General features: G+C 40.2%; 1 protein-coding gene across 5 annotated transcripts in view; it reads right to left on the reverse strand.

Moving 5' to 3' along the window:
* Positions 1 to 19,415, reverse strand: part of MED14 (mediator complex subunit 14) — a 75,282-nt gene that overhangs the window by 24,858 nt on the left and 31,009 nt on the right. For 4 of the 5 annotated variants that reach the window (XR_007474833.1, XM_033408562.2, XM_004281351.4 and 1 more), the window contains exons 13-21: positions 17,329 to 17,488; positions 13,505 to 13,699; positions 12,981 to 13,115; positions 10,529 to 10,605; positions 5,088 to 5,248; positions 4,855 to 5,001; positions 3,674 to 3,765; positions 2,216 to 2,368; positions 1,407 to 1,676 (exon numbers count right to left, since the gene is read on the reverse strand). Coding sequence is in view for 4 of the 5 variants with exons in the window: in XM_033408562.2 (XP_033264453.1) it covers positions 1,407 to 1,676; positions 2,216 to 2,368; positions 3,674 to 3,765; positions 4,855 to 5,001; positions 5,088 to 5,248; positions 10,529 to 10,605; positions 12,981 to 13,115; positions 13,505 to 13,699; positions 17,329 to 17,488 (1,390 nt within the window). In the remaining variant the exon portion in view is untranslated. The remainder of the gene's footprint in view (positions 1 to 1,406; positions 1,677 to 2,215; positions 2,369 to 3,673; positions 3,766 to 4,854; positions 5,002 to 5,087; positions 5,249 to 10,528; positions 10,606 to 12,980; positions 13,116 to 13,504; positions 13,700 to 17,328; positions 17,489 to 19,415) is intronic. The other variant, XM_033408563.2, reaches the window with a different exon arrangement.

A 19,415-nucleotide genomic window follows, 5' to 3' on the forward strand; every position in this document is an offset into this window, starting at 1 on the left:
CACTTAGTCACATAAGGTTCAAGAACTGGAACAGGATGAAATGTCTCAATGGTCACAACAGAAGCTAGGGCACAATGGGGCAATGCCTTCAAATTCTCCCAGAAAATGACTGCAACCTAGAATTCTACACCTAGCCGCTCTCTCAACTAGATGACGCTAAACTAAAGATGCTTTCCGACATACAAGGTCTCAAATTAACCTCCCGTGTATCTTCTCCCAGGGAGCTACATAGAAAGTATTCCACCAAAACAATGAAGTAAACCAAGAACAAGATGTGGGGTCCAAGCCACAGGGCATGCAACACAGGAGAGAAGTGAAGGAATCTCCTGCTTCACCACCCTTCTGCAGATTCCTAAATCAAAACTGGGCAAAAGGTCTGGAGCGCTACCATTCCAGACTGGAGTTCAGAGGACTGTGGAAGAGATGTCTTCAAGATGAAACTGGTAAGGTATCTGATTTGTGAACGTACTGAGGGGAGAGTTACATACATGGGAGACTTTAAGGTTGAGTTAGTGATAAGTACAGAGAGAGCTAAGAAACAAAAAAGTTAATTAATAGTTCCCAGGAAAATAAATGCTGAGTAAGAAAGGAAAAGTAATCATAGTAAGCTTGGTAGAATAGTGTTAAATACTCATAATAATGTGAACACTGAAAAATTACCTAAATTGCTACCTAACCATATCACAAGGTTGGAGGAAAGAAAGAAGATGAATCGGTACTGGGAGCAGCCTGAAAAGGGGAAGGGGCATATGAGAAAGAACTGAAAAAGAATTAAATCCTCATCTTCCATTACAAGAGTCAGATAATGCCCTCAACTAAGAAGTCAGCAAAGAGCAATGAAAGCATGCTATTTAGAGGTAAGGATGTAAATACCAAGAGAATGAGCTATACTGTATAAGAGTTGAAAACAGCGTAGGAAACTGGCAAGACTGGGACTAATTTTCAAAACAGGCCATTTGGAACTATTTGACTCTAAACTATAAGAACATACAACTGAGCTGTCATACCAAAATCTCCAGGGGTTGTGGCCCAAGACCCTACATTTTAAAAAAAGTATCACAGCTGAACTGATGAACAAAGCTTTTCAATATTCACTGATAAAGACTACTTTTAAAGTTCCTTGAAGCTCCAAAGAGCAAATAGGACTCTCTTTAGTATCTTCACTCATTACATGGTAAGGAAATAAAAGGAAGGACATCTTATCATTTCATATACCTAGGCACAGCACTTTACCAGAAGTTCTAGCTCCTTCAGAATGAAGTTGCAGAGATGATGAATTAACATGGCTACTCATTAAATTTAAACAGGAATTTGTTGCTTTTCCTCCCCGTTATTTCCCCCTCGAAGGAATTGTTTTAGAGATCACATTTATGTTTACTAATGCTGTAAACACTGAAGTCCATTACCTTGAGTCCTGGTGCAGGATAAAAACCTTCAACTAACTTGCTATTATCAAAAAGACTATAGGCCCCATCGCGTATTGCCACAACGCCTCGACTCCGGCAGTATATATCAATGCAATACATGTTCCTGAAGGCCAGTCTGATGTGGGTGGACGACTGCGGCAGGATGGAGAAGCACTGGTAGGCAGTGTTGGTTCTCTGGGTCAAGCCCAACATCGGCACAGTGGGCAGTTTGTTGATGGCATTCAATGGAGCCTGAGTATCAAACAGTACCTACAAGGAACAAATGCAGTGAGAGCAGCCAGTTTCTGCTAAAACCTCAGAATTTTCAACGTAAAATCGTCACAAACGAGACAATGTCCTTCTGGCACATTCCATAAAAACTTTCGTCGTTAAAGATAAGTTAAGTCCACATGATTTTTTCCTTTTAGTTAAGGGTACTTTAATTAATTAATTTATTTATTTTTGGCTGTGTTGGGTCTTCGTTTCTGTGCAAGGGCTTTCTCTAGTTGTGGCAAGCGGGGGCCACTCTTCATCGCAGTACGTGGGCCTCTCACTGTCGTGGCCTCTCTTGTTGCAGAGCACAGGCTCCAGATGCGCAGGCTCAGTAGTTGTGGCTCACGGGCCCAGTTGCTCCACGGCATGTGGGATCCTCCCAGACCAGGGCTCGAACCCGTGTCCCCTGCATTAGCAGGCAGATTCTCAACCACTGCGCCACCAGGGAAGCCCCCAAGTCCACATGATTTTTTGAGGAGTTTTACACGAGACACTAACACTGAGTCTTATTTTAAATAGAAAATGAACTTAATTACCTGTAATAACTGAACCACATTTGGTGTTTTGTTGAACATTTCTTGAAGCTGATGGAGAATGGTATTGTGACAGTTACTGCATCCTGAGTTTGGACCAACAGTTCCCAAAGAAATGTGAAATTTCTGATGTATGGAATTCCACTGGATACTAATCTAAATCAAAGAGATTACATGTTTCAGAAACCGAGAAAGGAACGGAGTCAATCAGAAGAAAAAATAATGTTTAAACAGTAAGGCAAAATGCCAAAGATCTAAATGAGGTCTTTTTTGGAAGCAACTCATGAGACCCTGTAAACTGCAGATGTGCTGTCCCTATGGACATTCACTGAGTATGTGTGTGTTAGACAGACCACTTCTACTAAATAAAACAGAAAGAGAAGGTGCTAAAGAAAAAATTTTGATTAAACTTTATTTGAAAATTGTCATTGTTTCTTATTTTTCCATTTTCTCTTGAACGGAATAAGAGTCACCCCCTAGGTGAGTACCGTATTAAAGGGAAAAGGAAGCCAGCCCCAACAGATGCCACCTTCGGTTAACAGATTTTAAAACACTCAAGTAATTTCTGATATTACTTTATGTGGAAGAGTCCAGAAAGAAGCTAGCTGGCTGAATTTATATACTAAATTTCTAGGACTTTATATATGGGGTGGGGAAAAAAAATAAGAAACTACAGATTATGGGGAATACCTTCAAGATTAATACAGGATCAGATAATGTTAACAACCATGTGACTAAAAGCACAGACATACCACACTGTTCAAGACCATTCATATATAATCTTCATTATAGTAATCACGCTGCTAAGCAGATTTGAAATCAGTGAAGGAAAAAAACCCCATAAATACCAAAAGTATATTACCTTGCCCAAAACTCTTCAAGAATACATACTCCAAAGAGGGTATAGTTTTTGTTTTCAATTTTAAAGAGTTAAGCATTATAGTATATTTTTTATCAACAAAGTATTTAAAATTTACCATTTTATCCCTAATTTTTACTTGAACCCTCAATTATTTCAAGAAAGTTTTCATAATTTTTGAATTCTTGAGTTTTTAAAGATATATGAGAGGAACTTTAGTTTTTTTGGGGTTTTTTGTGCACCCCACCCCCCCACCCCGCCAAGCAGACACCCTGAGACCCCTGGAAACCCCTCTGACCTCCACTCACCGTTGCCAAAACGCCCCAATCCCCACAAACGGAGTGTTTAACCCGTCCAGGGAACCCCCTCGCCTACGCTTCGCACTCAGGCAATCCCCACCCCATCTGAAGAGGTGGAGCCCCTCCTGGGGATTCCACCCCAACTCCCCCACAGGAGTCATCTCCACCAGCCAGGCGGCTTCTCCGCCTCCTCCTCGCAGCCGCAGCCGCCGCCGTCGCCGGGAACCCCCACAGCTCCTCCCGCTCCCGCCCCCGCCACCCCATCCCCGAGGAACTTTAGTTTTAATTAATTCATAGACTTACTGAACTTCCCTTGGTGGTTCCATAACACAAGATAAGTTTTCGGTAATTATAAACACGAACTTCTGAGAAAATGTTTAGATGAGTGGGTATGTCTAAACAGAAAGAAAACAAAAAAGTTTAAGATTATACATACGAAATTTTAAAATATATATTTGAAAAAGAGGGCATCTTGGCAATAGTATATGCCTAGATAGAAAGGTCTCTGTATATATAACTTAGTTTAAAAAAAAAAAAAAAAAGAAAGGAGAAAAGATAGTAACAGCATAAATAGGTAGTAGGTAGTAGGGCTTCCCTGGTGGTGCAACGGTTAAGAATCCGCCTGCCGATGCAGGGAACACGGGTTCGAGCCCTGGTCCGGGAAGATCCCACATGCCGCGGAGCCACTAAGCCCATGCGCCACAACTACTGAGCCTGCGCTCTAGAGCCTGCGAGCCACAACTACTGAGCCTGCACGCCTAGAGCCCGTGCTCCACAACAAGAGAAGCCACCGCAATGAGGAGCCCGTGCACCGCAACAAAGAGTAGCCCCCACTCGCCGCACCTAGAGAAAGCCCACGCGCAGCAATGAAGACCCAACGCAGCCAAAAATAAATGTAAAAAAGAAAAAGAAAAATTTCTTAAAAAGAAAAAAAAGCTGAAAGCATTTCTAATAGTTTACTTAGTTGGTTGACAATAGTAATAAGAAGAAATAAATAAGTAGGTAGTAGGCTTCAATTTCCATTTCGACAAAAGGGGGCCAGGGCAGGGGCAGAGATGTACTGAAGCAGTATAGCATAGTGGTTTATGGGTTCCAATTCCAGCTCTGCCCTTTGCTAGCTACGTGAACTTCAGCAAGTTTCTTAAGTCTCTGTGACTTGTTTTCTTCATTTGTGAAATGAGGGATGATAAATTACCTCATAGGGTGACTGTGAGGAGTGAATGAGTTAATACAAGCGTTTATTACATTGTGTGGCACACAGTAAACTCTCAATAAGCACTATTATTATAATCTGGTATACCTGTGTGTTAAAATTTCTCAATATATACGAATCATCACAGTGGCTGTCTCTCGGGGATAGACTGATGATTTTTTTTTTTTTTTTTTTTTTTTACAACGTGCATGTTTCACTTCCTCAGTTAAAAAAGGCGGTGGCGGATGCTTCCCCCCCTCCCTCCGCACCAAAGGAAGATTATCACTTGTACCTGGTAGAGAACGTGCAAATTCCAACACACACTCATATAATCGTGCAATGCTATTCCAGTCATTAAGGAACATTTCAACCACTTTTCTACCACCAACAGGTTCAGACAACAGGTTTTCATATGTCAGATAAACATGCCGGGATGGTCCTACAGATTAAAAGAAAAGATTAATAGTAATCAATACAAAAAACAACCCAGAAATATGCAAAGACAAAGTGTGTGAAGCATCTCACCTTGCTCCCTGGTAGAGGTGCCATTAAGTGGACAATTTGCAAACACTAACTCTGCCACCCAGGTGCGGTTATTTCTACCTTGTAATCGGAAAGTGCAATCAAGAAGAGAGCGGTCCAGAGCCTTTTGCGTTTCCTCATTTACACCCTTACAGGGAGGAATTCTGGTGATGAAAGACAGCATATGAAGTGTACTTCGTATCACAGAAAGACAAAAGCACAATCTACACAATGACAGGCAGGGTAGCATATTAGAGCTTTGGTTCAAAGTCCACTACTAGGCAGCTTCTGCAAGAGAAGGAAACAATTCACAGCAGTTAATAGCATTTAACCCACTTCCATTCATATCAATATGGATTAGGACTCTCATTTTAACAGTGATGCTCGCCTTCATCCTTAATCTTGTTATTAGAAAAGACCACAATTTCTCAGAAAATCAAAGATACTGGCTTTCTATGAAATCTACCTAGAACATCCTCAAGGAAAAGCTAAGGAGAACAAAATATTTTTAAGACCACTCTTTGAAGTCAGGATGACACAGTGAAAAGAACAAGGGCTTTGGAGTAAGGGACCTGCATTCTAATTCTGACTCAGCCACATTCAACCTCTCTGAATTGCAGTTTTGCAACTATAAGATGGAGATAAATAACTACCTTATGGGTCTCTGATTTTAAAACATGACAAAACATATATATAAAGTACTTATGGTGGCTGATACAGCAGGTATTCATATATGTTAGTTTCTCCTTGCAGTAAAACCAAGTCTTGCTCACTGACTGCCATGACAAAATTTCAGGTTCGTTATCTCCCCCCACCTTCTCCCCTCCTCCTCTGTAGAGGTAACTCACTGTGATGGGGCTACACATGTATCAACTCATTTAACATACATACTGTCACTTATATATACCACATATACAAGAGGAATGTATTAGCTTCGGTGTCTTAAAATACCCATCTCTTGCAACTTTATGAACTATCTTATTTGTCATAAAACATGATGAGGTAATATATTTTGGCTGTTTTTTTCAGTAATGGATGAAATAATGAGATAATATTTAATTACACATTACCCTTTAACTCACAGGGAAGGTGAGTTAATTATCAGACTTGGTATAATAATTATCAAAATCAGCAAAAAACAACAAATATAACTAGAAATATGGAATTTGGGTTCAGGCCTCTCATTCAGATATAACACCTAGACCAGGCTTTCTCAGGGTCGGCAATATTGACATCCTGGGCTGCAGAATTCTTTGCTGTGGAGGGCTTTCCTGTGCAGGTTATCCTACCCTGGCCTCTACCTACCAGCTGCCAGTAGCACCTCCCACCCCTTCTTCTCAGTTAATGAGAACCAAAAATATCTCCAAACATTGCTCAATGTTCCCTGGCAGGGAACACTGCCCTGAGGTTGAGAACCACTGACCTAGAATAAACAATTTAAGAGAGAAAAAAGAGACAGAGATTGTATATGGTAAAAAATAAAATCTGTAGGGGGAAAGAAAGTTATCCAGGTTGCATAAAAATAGAATTAATGTACTGAAATTTTCTCAGTAAATTAAAAATTCCACCACAGCTTGTTTTAAATGTACACGTTTGGGCTTCCCTGGTGGCGCAGTGGTTGAGAGTCCACCTGCTAATGCAGGGGACACGGGTTCGTGCCCCGGTCCGGGAAGATCCCACATGCTGTGGAGCAGCTGGGCCCGTGAGCCATGGCCACTGAGCCTGCGCGTCTGGAGCCTGTGCTCCGCAACGGGAGAGGCCACAACAGTGAGAGGCCCGCGTACCGCAAAAAAAAAAAAAAAAGTACAGGTTTTAAAGTTTTTTCAAAAGTTAGTATTTCATACTACATACTTGTTATCACTCACTACCAAGAAGATTCTGTCCAACATTATTTCGGGTAGTTATTATAGAAATCGCATACACTGCACATATGCTTCGAACTTCGGGTATACTGAAGACTTTTGCCTGCCCTTACCCCTCAAAATGTACCTCTAAGCCACAGTAGTTATAAAGCAGCCAATTCAGATAGATTTTTTAAATCCTGATTTTGAAAATATAAATGCAGTACATTATCCTTCTTTCACATAAAATAGGTATTTCATGAAATCCATCTGGTTAGAAAATGAACACATAGAAGTCAGCATGTTTGGAAGTAAGAATTAAGTAAGACTCCTTCCAATTTATGTTCTCAGGGACAACACGACCCTGAAAATGCATTCTATGTCACTTTCTTAATCTGTGATACCGATATAATTGGCTTTATTTCAAGGAACCTGCAAAATATGTACTTGCTTTTAAGGTTATACATGTAACAGAGAGAAATAACAATAACTTTAATCCTCCCTGCATGATCATGTGAGGTGGAAAAAAAAAAAAAAACAGGTTCCCCCAAAAGGAAACCTGACAAAATCATTACAAACACAAAATACTATTATTCAATATATTTGCCAAAAATTAAGAACCGAGGAAGATGTTCCCCGGACAATGGATTTAACATATCTGAAAATTTCTATCATTTCAAAAAAGTTTTTTGATCTAAACAGCTACTCCTGACTGATTTTTCTCCTGTAATTCTGAATACTGAACAAATTTAGAAAAGTAAGCTCTGGTCTTCTAGGGCAGATGTGTATCAGCACTGCTCCTTCTCCGCCATCACGTGCTGCGTGTCAGTTTCGTTCTGAGGGATTTTACAAACATCAGTAACCACGTTATGTCCCCACAGTGCGAAAGTGGGGAGGAAGATCACTGAAAGTGCTAGTAAAAGCAGCACAACTGCACCTACAAGGAAAGTGGGGTGGATTTTATATAGATTGCACGTGCATATGCAGGACTCAGTCGCATAACTGACAAGCCGAGTCACACAACTTGCAAAAAAGAGCTGGGCCTGTGCATTACTTGCATAAGCTACCAGAGGCAAACGAATCACGAGATGAAAAAACCTTGTGGGCGTGGCTGGAGGACCAGCACCACTGCCCATTACTGTAATGTTAGTTCAGGAGAGGGTGGAAAGTTTGCTTAAGAGCTCAAAACAAGGCACTGCGAGCATGCTGCTCTTGAGACTGTGTCATCTGAGCGGTGGGATCAAGGCTCTTGAGTTTGCACAAGGCAACAGGCCCATGAACCAGAGCAGTCTAAGGTGTTTACCATATTTTCAGAGATACAGCAAGAAGGCCTGCTCAACAGATTTTCAAGGAGATAAGCTGAACAAGAACAGAACATATTTTTTAGCAAAGAGGAGAAAACTATGCTCAATTTTAAAGCTTTGAAGTCATACTCCCATTTAATATGAATATACCTAGGACTAAAGGCTTAAAAGAAGAGTTTCTGAAGATTAAATGAATTGGAGCAATTACTTACTAATTATAATTAGATCTATCCCAGATTTTAATTTAATAAAATCATATTTAGACATTTATTATTTTTTCCTTCCCCCGATAACGGACAGCTTGTACCAAACAGATCTCTTTATCCATTTCTATATATTTTCCTTTTAAGTTTTAAATAAAGGAAACAATAGCCAGGATATAGTAAAGACTTTCTCAAAAATTATTGTAAAGTGAAGATTAAAAAATATGAAGTGCTTCCTCTCCACGTAAGGACTATAATGAATTCTCTTGAGTTCAAGAATAAAGGGGACTGAAATGTCTTTTGTAAAAATGCCGAGAGCAAGATATTTTAAGATTCTTGCAAAACATGAAAAATATAACTAAGAGACTAGAACACAAATGTTATCATCTATTAATCTACAGTTGTCAAAAAGAGTATAAAAAGAAAAAAACCCTATACTTTAGGCAGAAGTAATATAAAACCAAAGGCAAATTAATTAAAAGTTTTACATTTTCCTTTTGATGTCTATTCTAAGACCAGCTCTCTCCCCAGAAAGCTTTTTGTGGAGATGGCATTAAGGTAACCAGGCAGGGCAGCTATTCTAGTTCTTCAACTCTTTATCTAACGTGAGCACCATGACACATGGGTGGAGTGCACGCTATCTGCGAGTCCTTCCCACCTTCCACAGGGCAAATTGATTCCCAAGTAACAAAAATTAAAGCCCCGCTGGCTCAAATTGCAGAGCCGCCATGTCTTGGCAGACAGGAATTCAATAAAAATTGCTTCTATGATTTATATTATTAAGCAACGTCTAATAAACAATACAAATGTCCAAAAAAGAAAACTGCTTTGTGCACCAAAAAGGGTGATCTCTTAAATGGCATTCTAGCTTTGCAAGTCCATCCTGGTCACCTTATAAATCACACACGCTGCCTTAGTTTTCCCTCTAAGCATCCTTTGGCCCCCTTGTCCTCTACCCGTTTAGAACCAAGCCCTCTGCCCATCTCCCTCTGCGTGCTCTTTCCTGGTGATCTAAGTTACTATCCCAGCTCGATTACTTTCACCTTGGTACCGACTCATTTACTTCTCCTGCCCAGACCAGTCACCTGGGCTTGAGACACAACCCTGCCTGCCCAAAGGGATGTCTAGGCACCTCAAACTTAGCAAAGCCCCTTCAAACTCACATCTTCGGTCCCGTCTTGGAAAACATCACTGTCATCCATCATTTGCCCAAGATAAAACTAAGAGTTATCTTTGCCACCTTCTCCTCTTTCTCACCTTCGACATCAATCTAATCACCAACCCCTTAAGATTTCGTCCCCTAAGTCCTTATGGAACTTTCTCTGGTCCAAGCTACTAAGAACTCTGGTGTGAACCATTTCAGCAACTAGTTTTGCTACTTCAGTCTTGTTCCCCTATCAGGGTGAGCTTTCAAAAACACCTATCTAATGATGTCAGTTTCTGCTTAAAATCATCTGATGGCTTCTTACTGCCATTGTGGTAAAGTCTAAATTCCTTAAGGACACTTACCAAGACCCTACAGGATCTGACCCCTTCCTGCTCACGTCTCTAGGTTCATCTCTCCTAACTCCTGCCACGCCCAACTTCCTTCAGTTCCAGGATGTCGAGCTTTCTCTTCCCTCTAAGCCTTCATTTTCGCAGTTATTCCTTCTGGTTAGGGGTGCCCACACCCATTCTAGCTCCCTTTCCTCTGGCTAATTCTCACCTCTCCTTCAGTCTATGTACAACTGGTACTTCCTCAGGGATACCCTTCCTGACTTCTGAACTGGCCCAGATCCCCCTGCTATGTGAACCCACAGCATCCTGAAGGGCCCTTTCAGAATTCAAGGCTGACACATACTCACACTCAGTAAACACCTGCTGAATGAATGAAAGATAAGCCAGAGGAAAGACATCCTAAAATACCAAGTGCTGCTGGATCTCCACTTGGCAGGTGAAAGAGAACGCTCCCCCAGACTGTAGTAATTCCATGCAGAAATCTGTGACATCCGCAGGTTCTGAACTCGGCTTTATGCTGACTCACGGAAGGAGAGGGGCAGCACTGGCAGTGTGGCTGCAGTGTGTGGCACCAAGTCAGACACGTGACAGGGACTTACTTCAATAAGCGAATCGCATGACTGAAGCCATCACCTTCCATTTGCACTCCTTGATGTGGAATCTCCAGATTGGACAGCTGGAAACAGAAAAGCACAGTTACGTCAGACCACCAATTTGACAAAGGAAACTACCTTTTCTAAGTACTACTGTCTCTATTCTCGTGGCGTCTGTACTAGAGTCACTCTGTCCCAAACTGACAACGTATTAGGCATGAGCATTGTGCCCCATCATCCGATTTCCTGGGAAACCAAATAAGACTGGTTTTCTTGTGTGATTCAATTATGTTTGTTTGAAAACAAAGTTCGAGTCATAGCCACATCTCATTTTTAACCACAAACAATATTTTTCCGTTTATCACTTTTCTGGAATACATTTTTATTTTTAACAACTATTTCCTCCGTGAAACCCAAGAAGAAAAGATTTCCACTTTATGCATTTACCCAGTGAGATATCATTCCCAATTGGAGGATTCAGTAAATGAGTTAAAAAGATAAATGCAGGGATAGTGCCTGAGACCTTATCAGTGGAACTACAGGTTATTTGGGTATGCCAGGAAGTCATCTGATCTAGCAAAGAAATGCCTGCCTTCAGCACATATTCCCAGGCCTTCTCTGACAGAGTATTTATTTATTTATACCCACCTTGTTCCAGAAAGGATTTAAAGCAGCCCTAAGCATTTCACTGAGCCCTGCTCTTTGGGCCTGGGAAGAGCAGAGGTTTAGGAAAATAGCTGCTGACCAAATAGGCAGGAGGGGTCCAGATTCAAAAGGAAGCAAAGTGTGGGAGGGCTTCTCTTCTATGGATCAGAAATATAAACATTCCTGGTAAGACTAGATTTAGTTATTCACATCTCAATATAAATTACTTTAAGCAGAAAATGTGCTTGCTTTTACCTTTAACATATCTTTTTCATTGAGAGAAGAAAAAGTTACGTTTTTAAGAGCTTGACTGAGTTCAGTAGACTACTACAGAATGTTCCATGGCCTATGTGTGCAACAGGTATAGGAGCACAGGGAAGGGGGACAGAGGCCATATGCCTACAGGTGTCTATAGGGACACTACGAAGACACAAGCTTTTGCAACTTCTAGCCTGTGGGTAATGGGGAAGACAGCAGACAATGAATGAGGCATTACACTGCCCCTGGGCATCATGTAGCCTCCCTTCCCACTGCCAAGGGAGTAACTGAATGACATTCATGTAACCAATCCACATGGCACGATGAAAAAGCCCAACAACACAGTTAAGTAGATACAAGCACGGACACCGCACAGTTTTGGAGCTTTGGCCAGTTCCCAGACAAGAGGACATCCGTCAAGCTTACAGTTCTAGGAGCGGGGACGTTGTGGACATAAGTATCTACTTTAGCCTATTTCTGGGCTTGGATTTTCTGGGCTACTGCTGCTCCTCACAATTTCACACCTTATTCTCGGCCTTCAGATCCCAAAACCCTATAAAGCAGCGGTTGGCATACAACAGCTCATGGGCCAAATCCAGCCACTGCCTGTTTTGGTAAATAAAGTTTTGCTGGAACACAGCCACACTCATTTGTTTAAATATCAACTATGGCTGGCTCACACTACAACAGCAGATTTGAAAAGCTGTAATAAAAGACTATGACCCACAAAGGCTTAAAATATTTACCATCTGGCCCTTTATAGAAAAAGTCTGTTGATTCCTGCTCTAAAGAATCAAAATGTTTTCAACAAGTCTTCCCAAGACTATCATCGTCAGCCCAACTGAAATAATCCACTTCCATGTTTCTAGGTCTCTTCTTCATTCCCAATAATTTACAGAGGGGAGGAGTCTTACAGAAAGTAAAACTTTAAACTAGAGGGAAATAATTAAGGTTTTGATGTATTACTTTTAAGGGCTGCCAATCCTTGGCCAAAGCCCTTTTTGGAAATACAAAAACGCAGGTTCTGTTACCTCCCTTTACTTTCATGTTTGGGGATCATGCTGGATATCACGATTGTGTACTCTTGAAAGACACTAACTCTGCATAAGTCTATTGCTTCTTCCATAGGAAAAGAGTAAAAATTTAGTTTAATATTCTTTCTGACCCGCTTCTCAGAAAGGAACCCAATTTTATTAGTAAGCAATATGGACAGCTTCACCCACTGAAAAAGGAGCCACCCCTTTATCAACTACCCATCTCTAAAAGGGTAAATAATGCTAAGAGGTATACAAGTAAGATGTTAATTCTCAAAAGTTGTCTTTTTTTTTTTAAACTAGAAGAATTTACTTTCCATTTCCACAAAGAACAGAAGGCCCACAATTTGGAACCAGAGAGATGAAATAATTTAAGTCATGTTTTACATGTATACCACGAGATGCTGTGATTTCAACCCCACCCCTCCCAAAATATACAAGTGATCACAACCATCTGGTTCTAATGGAATTCATGTAGCTTTAGCAAGGCATTTAAAAATTACTTAGATACCCCAAATTACCTCCAACCGAAGTCCTACAAATGGCATATTTGTATCACACATAGCGACAAAGTGAGCTAGAACTTTATTGAAGGCACACATTTCTCCTGATCGTTTGGTTTTCTTGGGTTCTACTGGACACAGATCATCAGACAACTAGAATTTAAGTAAAGAACACAAGTGGGTAAAAAAAGTACATGTGATGCAATTAGTTAAGGCAGTTGTACCACTGTAACAAAAGTCAAGGTTAACCAAAACAAATGTTAATTCATTCAACAAATATTTACTGAGCAAATATTGACCTAAACGCTGGAAATTTAGTAGTAAATATTATGTATTTAACAAGCTGTCTTTTGGAAAATGGTATATAATTATTAATTAAGAGAGAAACATTTGCAAGAATACATAGACATTTGTTACCTAAACCTTATTGCTGCTCAGTATCTTAAAAACCATACCAAATTCTTTCCCATTTAAAAATGGTTAAAGAGCACAGCAAAGTTCATACACGCAAACCCTGTGCTCATTTCTGTATGTGATCATACCTTGCGCTTGGTACTGCTTCTAGGCTGCTTCCCGTTTTTTGTACGATAAACGAATTCCTGGATGTTTTCCTTGAACTGCTGCAGCAGGAGGGCCATGACAGGGCTGTCTTCACGATCTGCAGCATTCACAGACATGAAGTAGTACTTGTATGACAGCTGTGTGGGTTTATTGGGAACTTCCAACATCTCCACAACCTAAAAAAGGCCCCAAATCAGAAATGAGTCTCAGAGACATAACTGATAAGTGTTGGATATTTTCCTCCTTATATCAAGTAGGGCTCAGAATTATACACCTAATGTGGATGCCTTTTTTCTTTAAACAAGGACGAATCAGTCATGATCTCAAAAAAAAAGGCACTGCAATTAAATATGGAATTTGTTTTCTAAAAAAATAGATCAGGCTAAAGAACAATGATAAAAGTAAATGCAACCATAAACTAGAGCAAATGGAACATTTAGACTATCAGCATTAGGTGTTCTTGAATTCATACCTTAGCTTATAAATTGAAAACATTTTCTGCTTAAGTCCAGCAGGTCTTCTAGATTTTCTAGAATGGTATCTATTTTGAATTGCCCTGCTGTCTCTCTTAACCAATGAAACAGCCTAAGAATTCCACTCTTATGGCAGAAGAAAAATGACAACTACCTCTCATACTTGGAAGCATATAAAAATAAACTCTGATTTTTCAACTGAAATATACAGTCACTGTGAGGATAATAACATCAACAGTAGTTAACACTGATATAGAGCTTACTGTGTGCCACGTACTGTCCTAAGTACTTGACAGATGTTAACACATTTAATCCTCCTAAAAACTCTATGAAGTAGGGATTCTTATCTTCATTTTTCTGATAACGAAACTGAGGCACAAAAAAGTTAGGTTAATTGCCCAAGGTCTCAGAGCTGAGAAGTGATACGTTTTGATCCTAGAAGTCTGGATCCAGAGACCTTGCTCTTACTCACTATAACAGCTTACTATTTTCAAGGTCTACCTAAAATTTAAAAGTCCCCTAAATACTTTAAGAAGTGAGAGAAATGAATGCCATTGGACAAGGCTCTTGACCAACACATACTTTTATGTCTCTGTTCCTGCCTCCCTTCTCTCCACCTCCTCCTCCCCACACACTCTCTTCAGGAAATTGTTTGGTCAACACGTAAGCATAAACGCTGAGGCACCTAAGGAAATGGAAGGATTAAAAGTAAAATGGAACTTCACTAAAGCTATACGGATGGCAAATTAGCACATGAAATGATATTCAACATCATCAGCCATCAGGGCAGCATAAATTAAGACTACAATAAGATACCACTACACATCTATCAGAACGGATAACATTTCTTTTTAAGAAATTACTGTTGTGGTTTATGGGTTTTTTTAACTTATTAAGTTATTTATTTATTTTTGGCTGCATTGGGTCTTCGTTGCTGCACGCGGGCTTTCTCTAGTTGTGGCGAACGGGGGCTTCTCTTCATTGTGGTGTGCGGGCTTCTCATTGCGGTGGCTTCTCTTTGTGGAGCACGGGCTCCAGTAGTTATGGCACGCGGGCTCAGTAGCCGTGGCTCACGGGCTCTAGAGCGCAGGCTCAGCAGTTGTGGCGCACGGGCTTAGTTGCTCCGCAGCATGTGGGATCCTCCCAGACCAGGGCTCGAACCTGTGTCTTAACAACTGAGCCACCAGGGAAGTCCCGAATAGCTAACTTTTTAAAAAAAAATCACAATACCAAGTGCTGGCAAGAATTGCAGAGCACCTAGAACTCTCACGTATTGCTGGCAGGAATGCAAAATGGTCTGGCCACTTTGTTTTTTTTGTTTGTTTGTTTGTTTTGCGGTACACGGGCCTCTCACTGTTGTGGCCTCTCCCGTCGCGGCTAGCACAGGCTCTGGACGCGCAGGCTCAGCGGCCATGGCTCACGGGCCCAGCCGCTCCGCGGCATGTGGGATCTTCCCGGACCGGGGCACGAACCCGTGTCCCCTGCATCGGCAGGCAGACCCCCAACCACTGCACCACCAGGGAAGCCCTGGTCTGGCCACTTTGGAAAACAGTTTGGCAGTTTCTTATAAAGCTAAACATACACTTAGTGTATGACCCAACAATCCCACTTTTAGTTACTTATCCAAAAGAAAACTTATGCTCACAAAAAAATCTATATGCAAAGGCTTATAGCGGCTTTATTCACAATTGCCCCAAACTGGAAACAACCCAGATGGCCTTCAATGAGAGGCTGGTCAAACAAACTGTGATACATCCATACCATGGAACACTACTCAGCAATAAAAAGCATGAACTATCATATATACAACGATATGGATGAAAATCAAAGGCATTATGCTGAGTGAAAGAAACGAAACTGAAAGGCAAATCTACAGAGACAGAAAACAGGTCCATGGTCACTAGATGAGAGTGGGGGGAGGGTCTGATTATAGAGGAGAGCATGCGGGAGTTCTGGGGGATGATGGCAGTTACAAAACTGTATGCATTTTTTAAACTTCAGACACTAAAACATCTGAATTTGTACTGTATATAAATTATATCTCAATACAGCCGGCAAAAGTAAAATAGCAGAAAGACATTTAAAGGCAGGAAGACTTTCCTCTGTTCTTAATGTCCATGGTAGTTCTTCCCACTACTATGAACGTATCATCCTTAAGTGAGAAAGATGAAGGATGAAGAGTAGTATACATTCAGTTTTGGTCTAAACCATGAGAAACAAATTATTGCTTTATAGTAAATCACTAGTCACTGAAGCTTAAAGCCTGGCTTTTTGTTGATACTAAATAAGGTCAGAAAGTAATAAATTATAACCATTTACTTCTGTGTGTGGCTGGGTACAAAAGATCTTTGTGTGTTCATAGGTTTGATTATTATGTATATCATTTCATATGTAGACCGGGCAGCTCACAGAGAACTGAAACAACAATCCTCTGTCACGTGCCAGATCTAGTTCCACAGCTGGTATTTTAGAATTCAGAAAAAAGTGAACTTCACATCAATGACAGACTTATTCATCGACATAAGTAACCCTAACTTAAGATATATCAGGCTACCTTTTTATGACAGTATCTTTTAAAAGTACAGCTTAAAACCTTAAAAAAAATGCACTCCCATTACCTTCAACCAACAATCCTGAATTAAGTTGTTTCAAACACCTTAGAATCTTATCTAGAAATAGCTACTTGGTATACACAAAAATTTCTACAAGCAGGAAATATATTTATAAAATATATGAGTCCATATTTCAAACTCTTTCAAATTTTAACCAATGATCTCAAAGAAACTACTAGAAAACATCTGGAGTGTAAAAGGAATGAGGATTTTACAGTGTACTGAAAGGTACGTGCAATCAATAAAATGGATATATATGCCTTCAATCAATTAAGGATGAGAAAATAAAGCTACTTTAGTCAGCCATATTTAAAAGGCAGCGTTATGCAAGTTAACATTTGATTAGAGCCAAACAAGTTTATCTAACACCAAAACATCTCCAAACCTTCACAGTAGTTGCTTTCAAATTTTTTCTTACACAGAGATGCCTCATTCCAAGCAGAAACTAGGCCTCACTACAGGAGAGATCCTAGGGTGAGGGATAGGGGCATACCTTATATTCACCAACCCTGCCTAATCATTATATAATTTCTTACAGACATGATTTTCCTCTCTCCCTCATCCCTACCATCTCTCTCCCCTCTACTGGGTTGAGAATCACCATACAAAATTCAAATATCCAATAAAATACGTTTGCAAGTTAAACCAAACAATAAATTATTCAAGATACTAATAGAATTACTGAACTCGATCACCCAAATCACCCCTTTGCATACTTACGATGTAGTATTGTGGAAGACGGGTAAGTTTAATGAACAGCTTATTCTTAGAAAGGTTTCCAATAGGATGGGTTGAATAATTGGACAGCTGCAATGTTTCACTGCTTATTGTAGGCAAGTGTTTTATAGATTGTTTGCAACGCTGTTGTCCAAGCCAAAACCTTAAAAGAGATAATCCAAATCACAAAATCATAGACTTTTCTGATTAACTGTGCGCTACTGATTTATAAATAGATTAAAGACCACTAAGAAACCAATTAATATGAAATTTAACTGAACTAGTAAAAGGACACATGACCATAATGATGAATCATTCCTCTAGTTTTGTACTGGACTGTTAGTTCTAGTTCTAGTTTAAGGAGTTTAAACTGCAGTGTGAATGGATTTTAATTAATAAGGTAGAATTAACTAGTATTAAGGCTGAGACACTGTATCAGTTTATTATAGGAGATGAAAGATTTCCTATGCTTTATAAGACAGCACAAACTAATCTCAGCATCTTTTATAAAATGCCTGAAGTGTTTATAAAACAAAATAGAACAACAAACAATAAGTATAGAAGTATCTCATTTTTCTGGTATCACTGGAGATATTCAGTCCCAGTTTTTATACTGTGCATATAAAGTGACAGGTATGCCTAGCAGGTGCCAGTAAGTGTTGCTTACCTTCTTCCCCGCTCTCTCAGTTAAGCCACCAGATTTCACTTTGATGCTTCTACTACAGTACTCCTCTTATTCCTTTTATCTGACTGTCTATCCTTGAGGCTAGGATACCATATAATATGTGAAAAAGGGATAAAATGATTGGTACACAAACTCTCACTGATCCACAATGAGACAACTCAAAATATAAGAATACAAATATAGAAGCTTTTCATAGCAACATAACAGTGCCACAACATCCAAGATCACGATCACTAGGCTTGCCTTGCGTAACAGGGCACAGACCAGTTTGGATGTTGTTGCATTTCTGTGGTGAGCCACATGTGATACAAAATATGTACTAGTCATGTACAGTAAAACCATGTTTAATAATATAATATTTTAAGGGCACTTTGTCAACTATTACCCCCCAAAATGTATAGAATCTGGAAACTGCTTTTTCACCCTGAAAAACAAATTTAACTACAGCTTCACAGGATCAATTGCTAGAACTATTAATAAAACAATGAAAATAAATTTTTAAAATACACCAATACTTGCCTCATTCTGGATGACAGTTAAAAACGAATATTCTGAACTTGCAAAAACTGCTTTCAGATCTCTACATCCACTCTCATCAACATACCTTTGTGAGACTGGTATCTCTACTATGGATGTTATTTTAAAAAAACCATGGAAACACTTAAGATACACATTATCTCCTGTGATTTTCATCATCAACAGTCCAACCGAGATTAATTACAACAAACCAGAAACAAGCTCATTTGCCACATTAAAAACCTAAATCTATTACAAATGTAATATATATAAATTATAAATGTGTGAATAATACATACAAGATATTCTTTCAAAGCATATATGGGATTGCTATTTCACTCAACTTTTTTTTTTTTTTTTTTTTTTGCGGTACGCAGGCCTCTCACTGTTGTGGCCTCTCCCGTTCCGGAGGCGCAGGCTCAGTGGCCATGGCGCATGGGCCCAGCCGCTCCGCGGCATGTGGGATCTTCCCAGACCGGGACATGAACCCGCGTCCCCTGCATCGGCAGGCGGACTCTCAACCACTGCGCCACCAGGGAAGCCCTCACTCAACTTTTTTGTTACGACTTTGCAGAAGAAAAAAAAAATTTGAGTGAGTTACGGGCGGAAGACGGAGGAAGAGTAAGACTCGGAGATCACCTTCCTCCCCACAGATACATCAGATATACATCTACACATGTAACAACTCCTACAGAACACCTACTGAATGCTGGCAGAAGACCTCAGACCTCCCAAAAGGCAAGGAACTCCCCACGTACCTGGGTAAGGCAAAAGAAAAAAGAATAAACAGAGACAACAGAATAGGGACGGGACCTGCACCAGTGGGAGGGAGCTGTGAAGGAGGAAAGGTTTCCACACACTAGGAAGCCCCTTCGCGGGCGGAGACTGC

Source organism: Orcinus orca, chromosome X, assembly GCF_937001465.1.
Source record: "Orcinus orca chromosome X, mOrcOrc1.1, whole genome shotgun sequence".
NCBI classification, from domain to species: Eukaryota; Metazoa; Chordata; class Mammalia; order Artiodactyla; family Delphinidae; genus Orcinus; species Orcinus orca.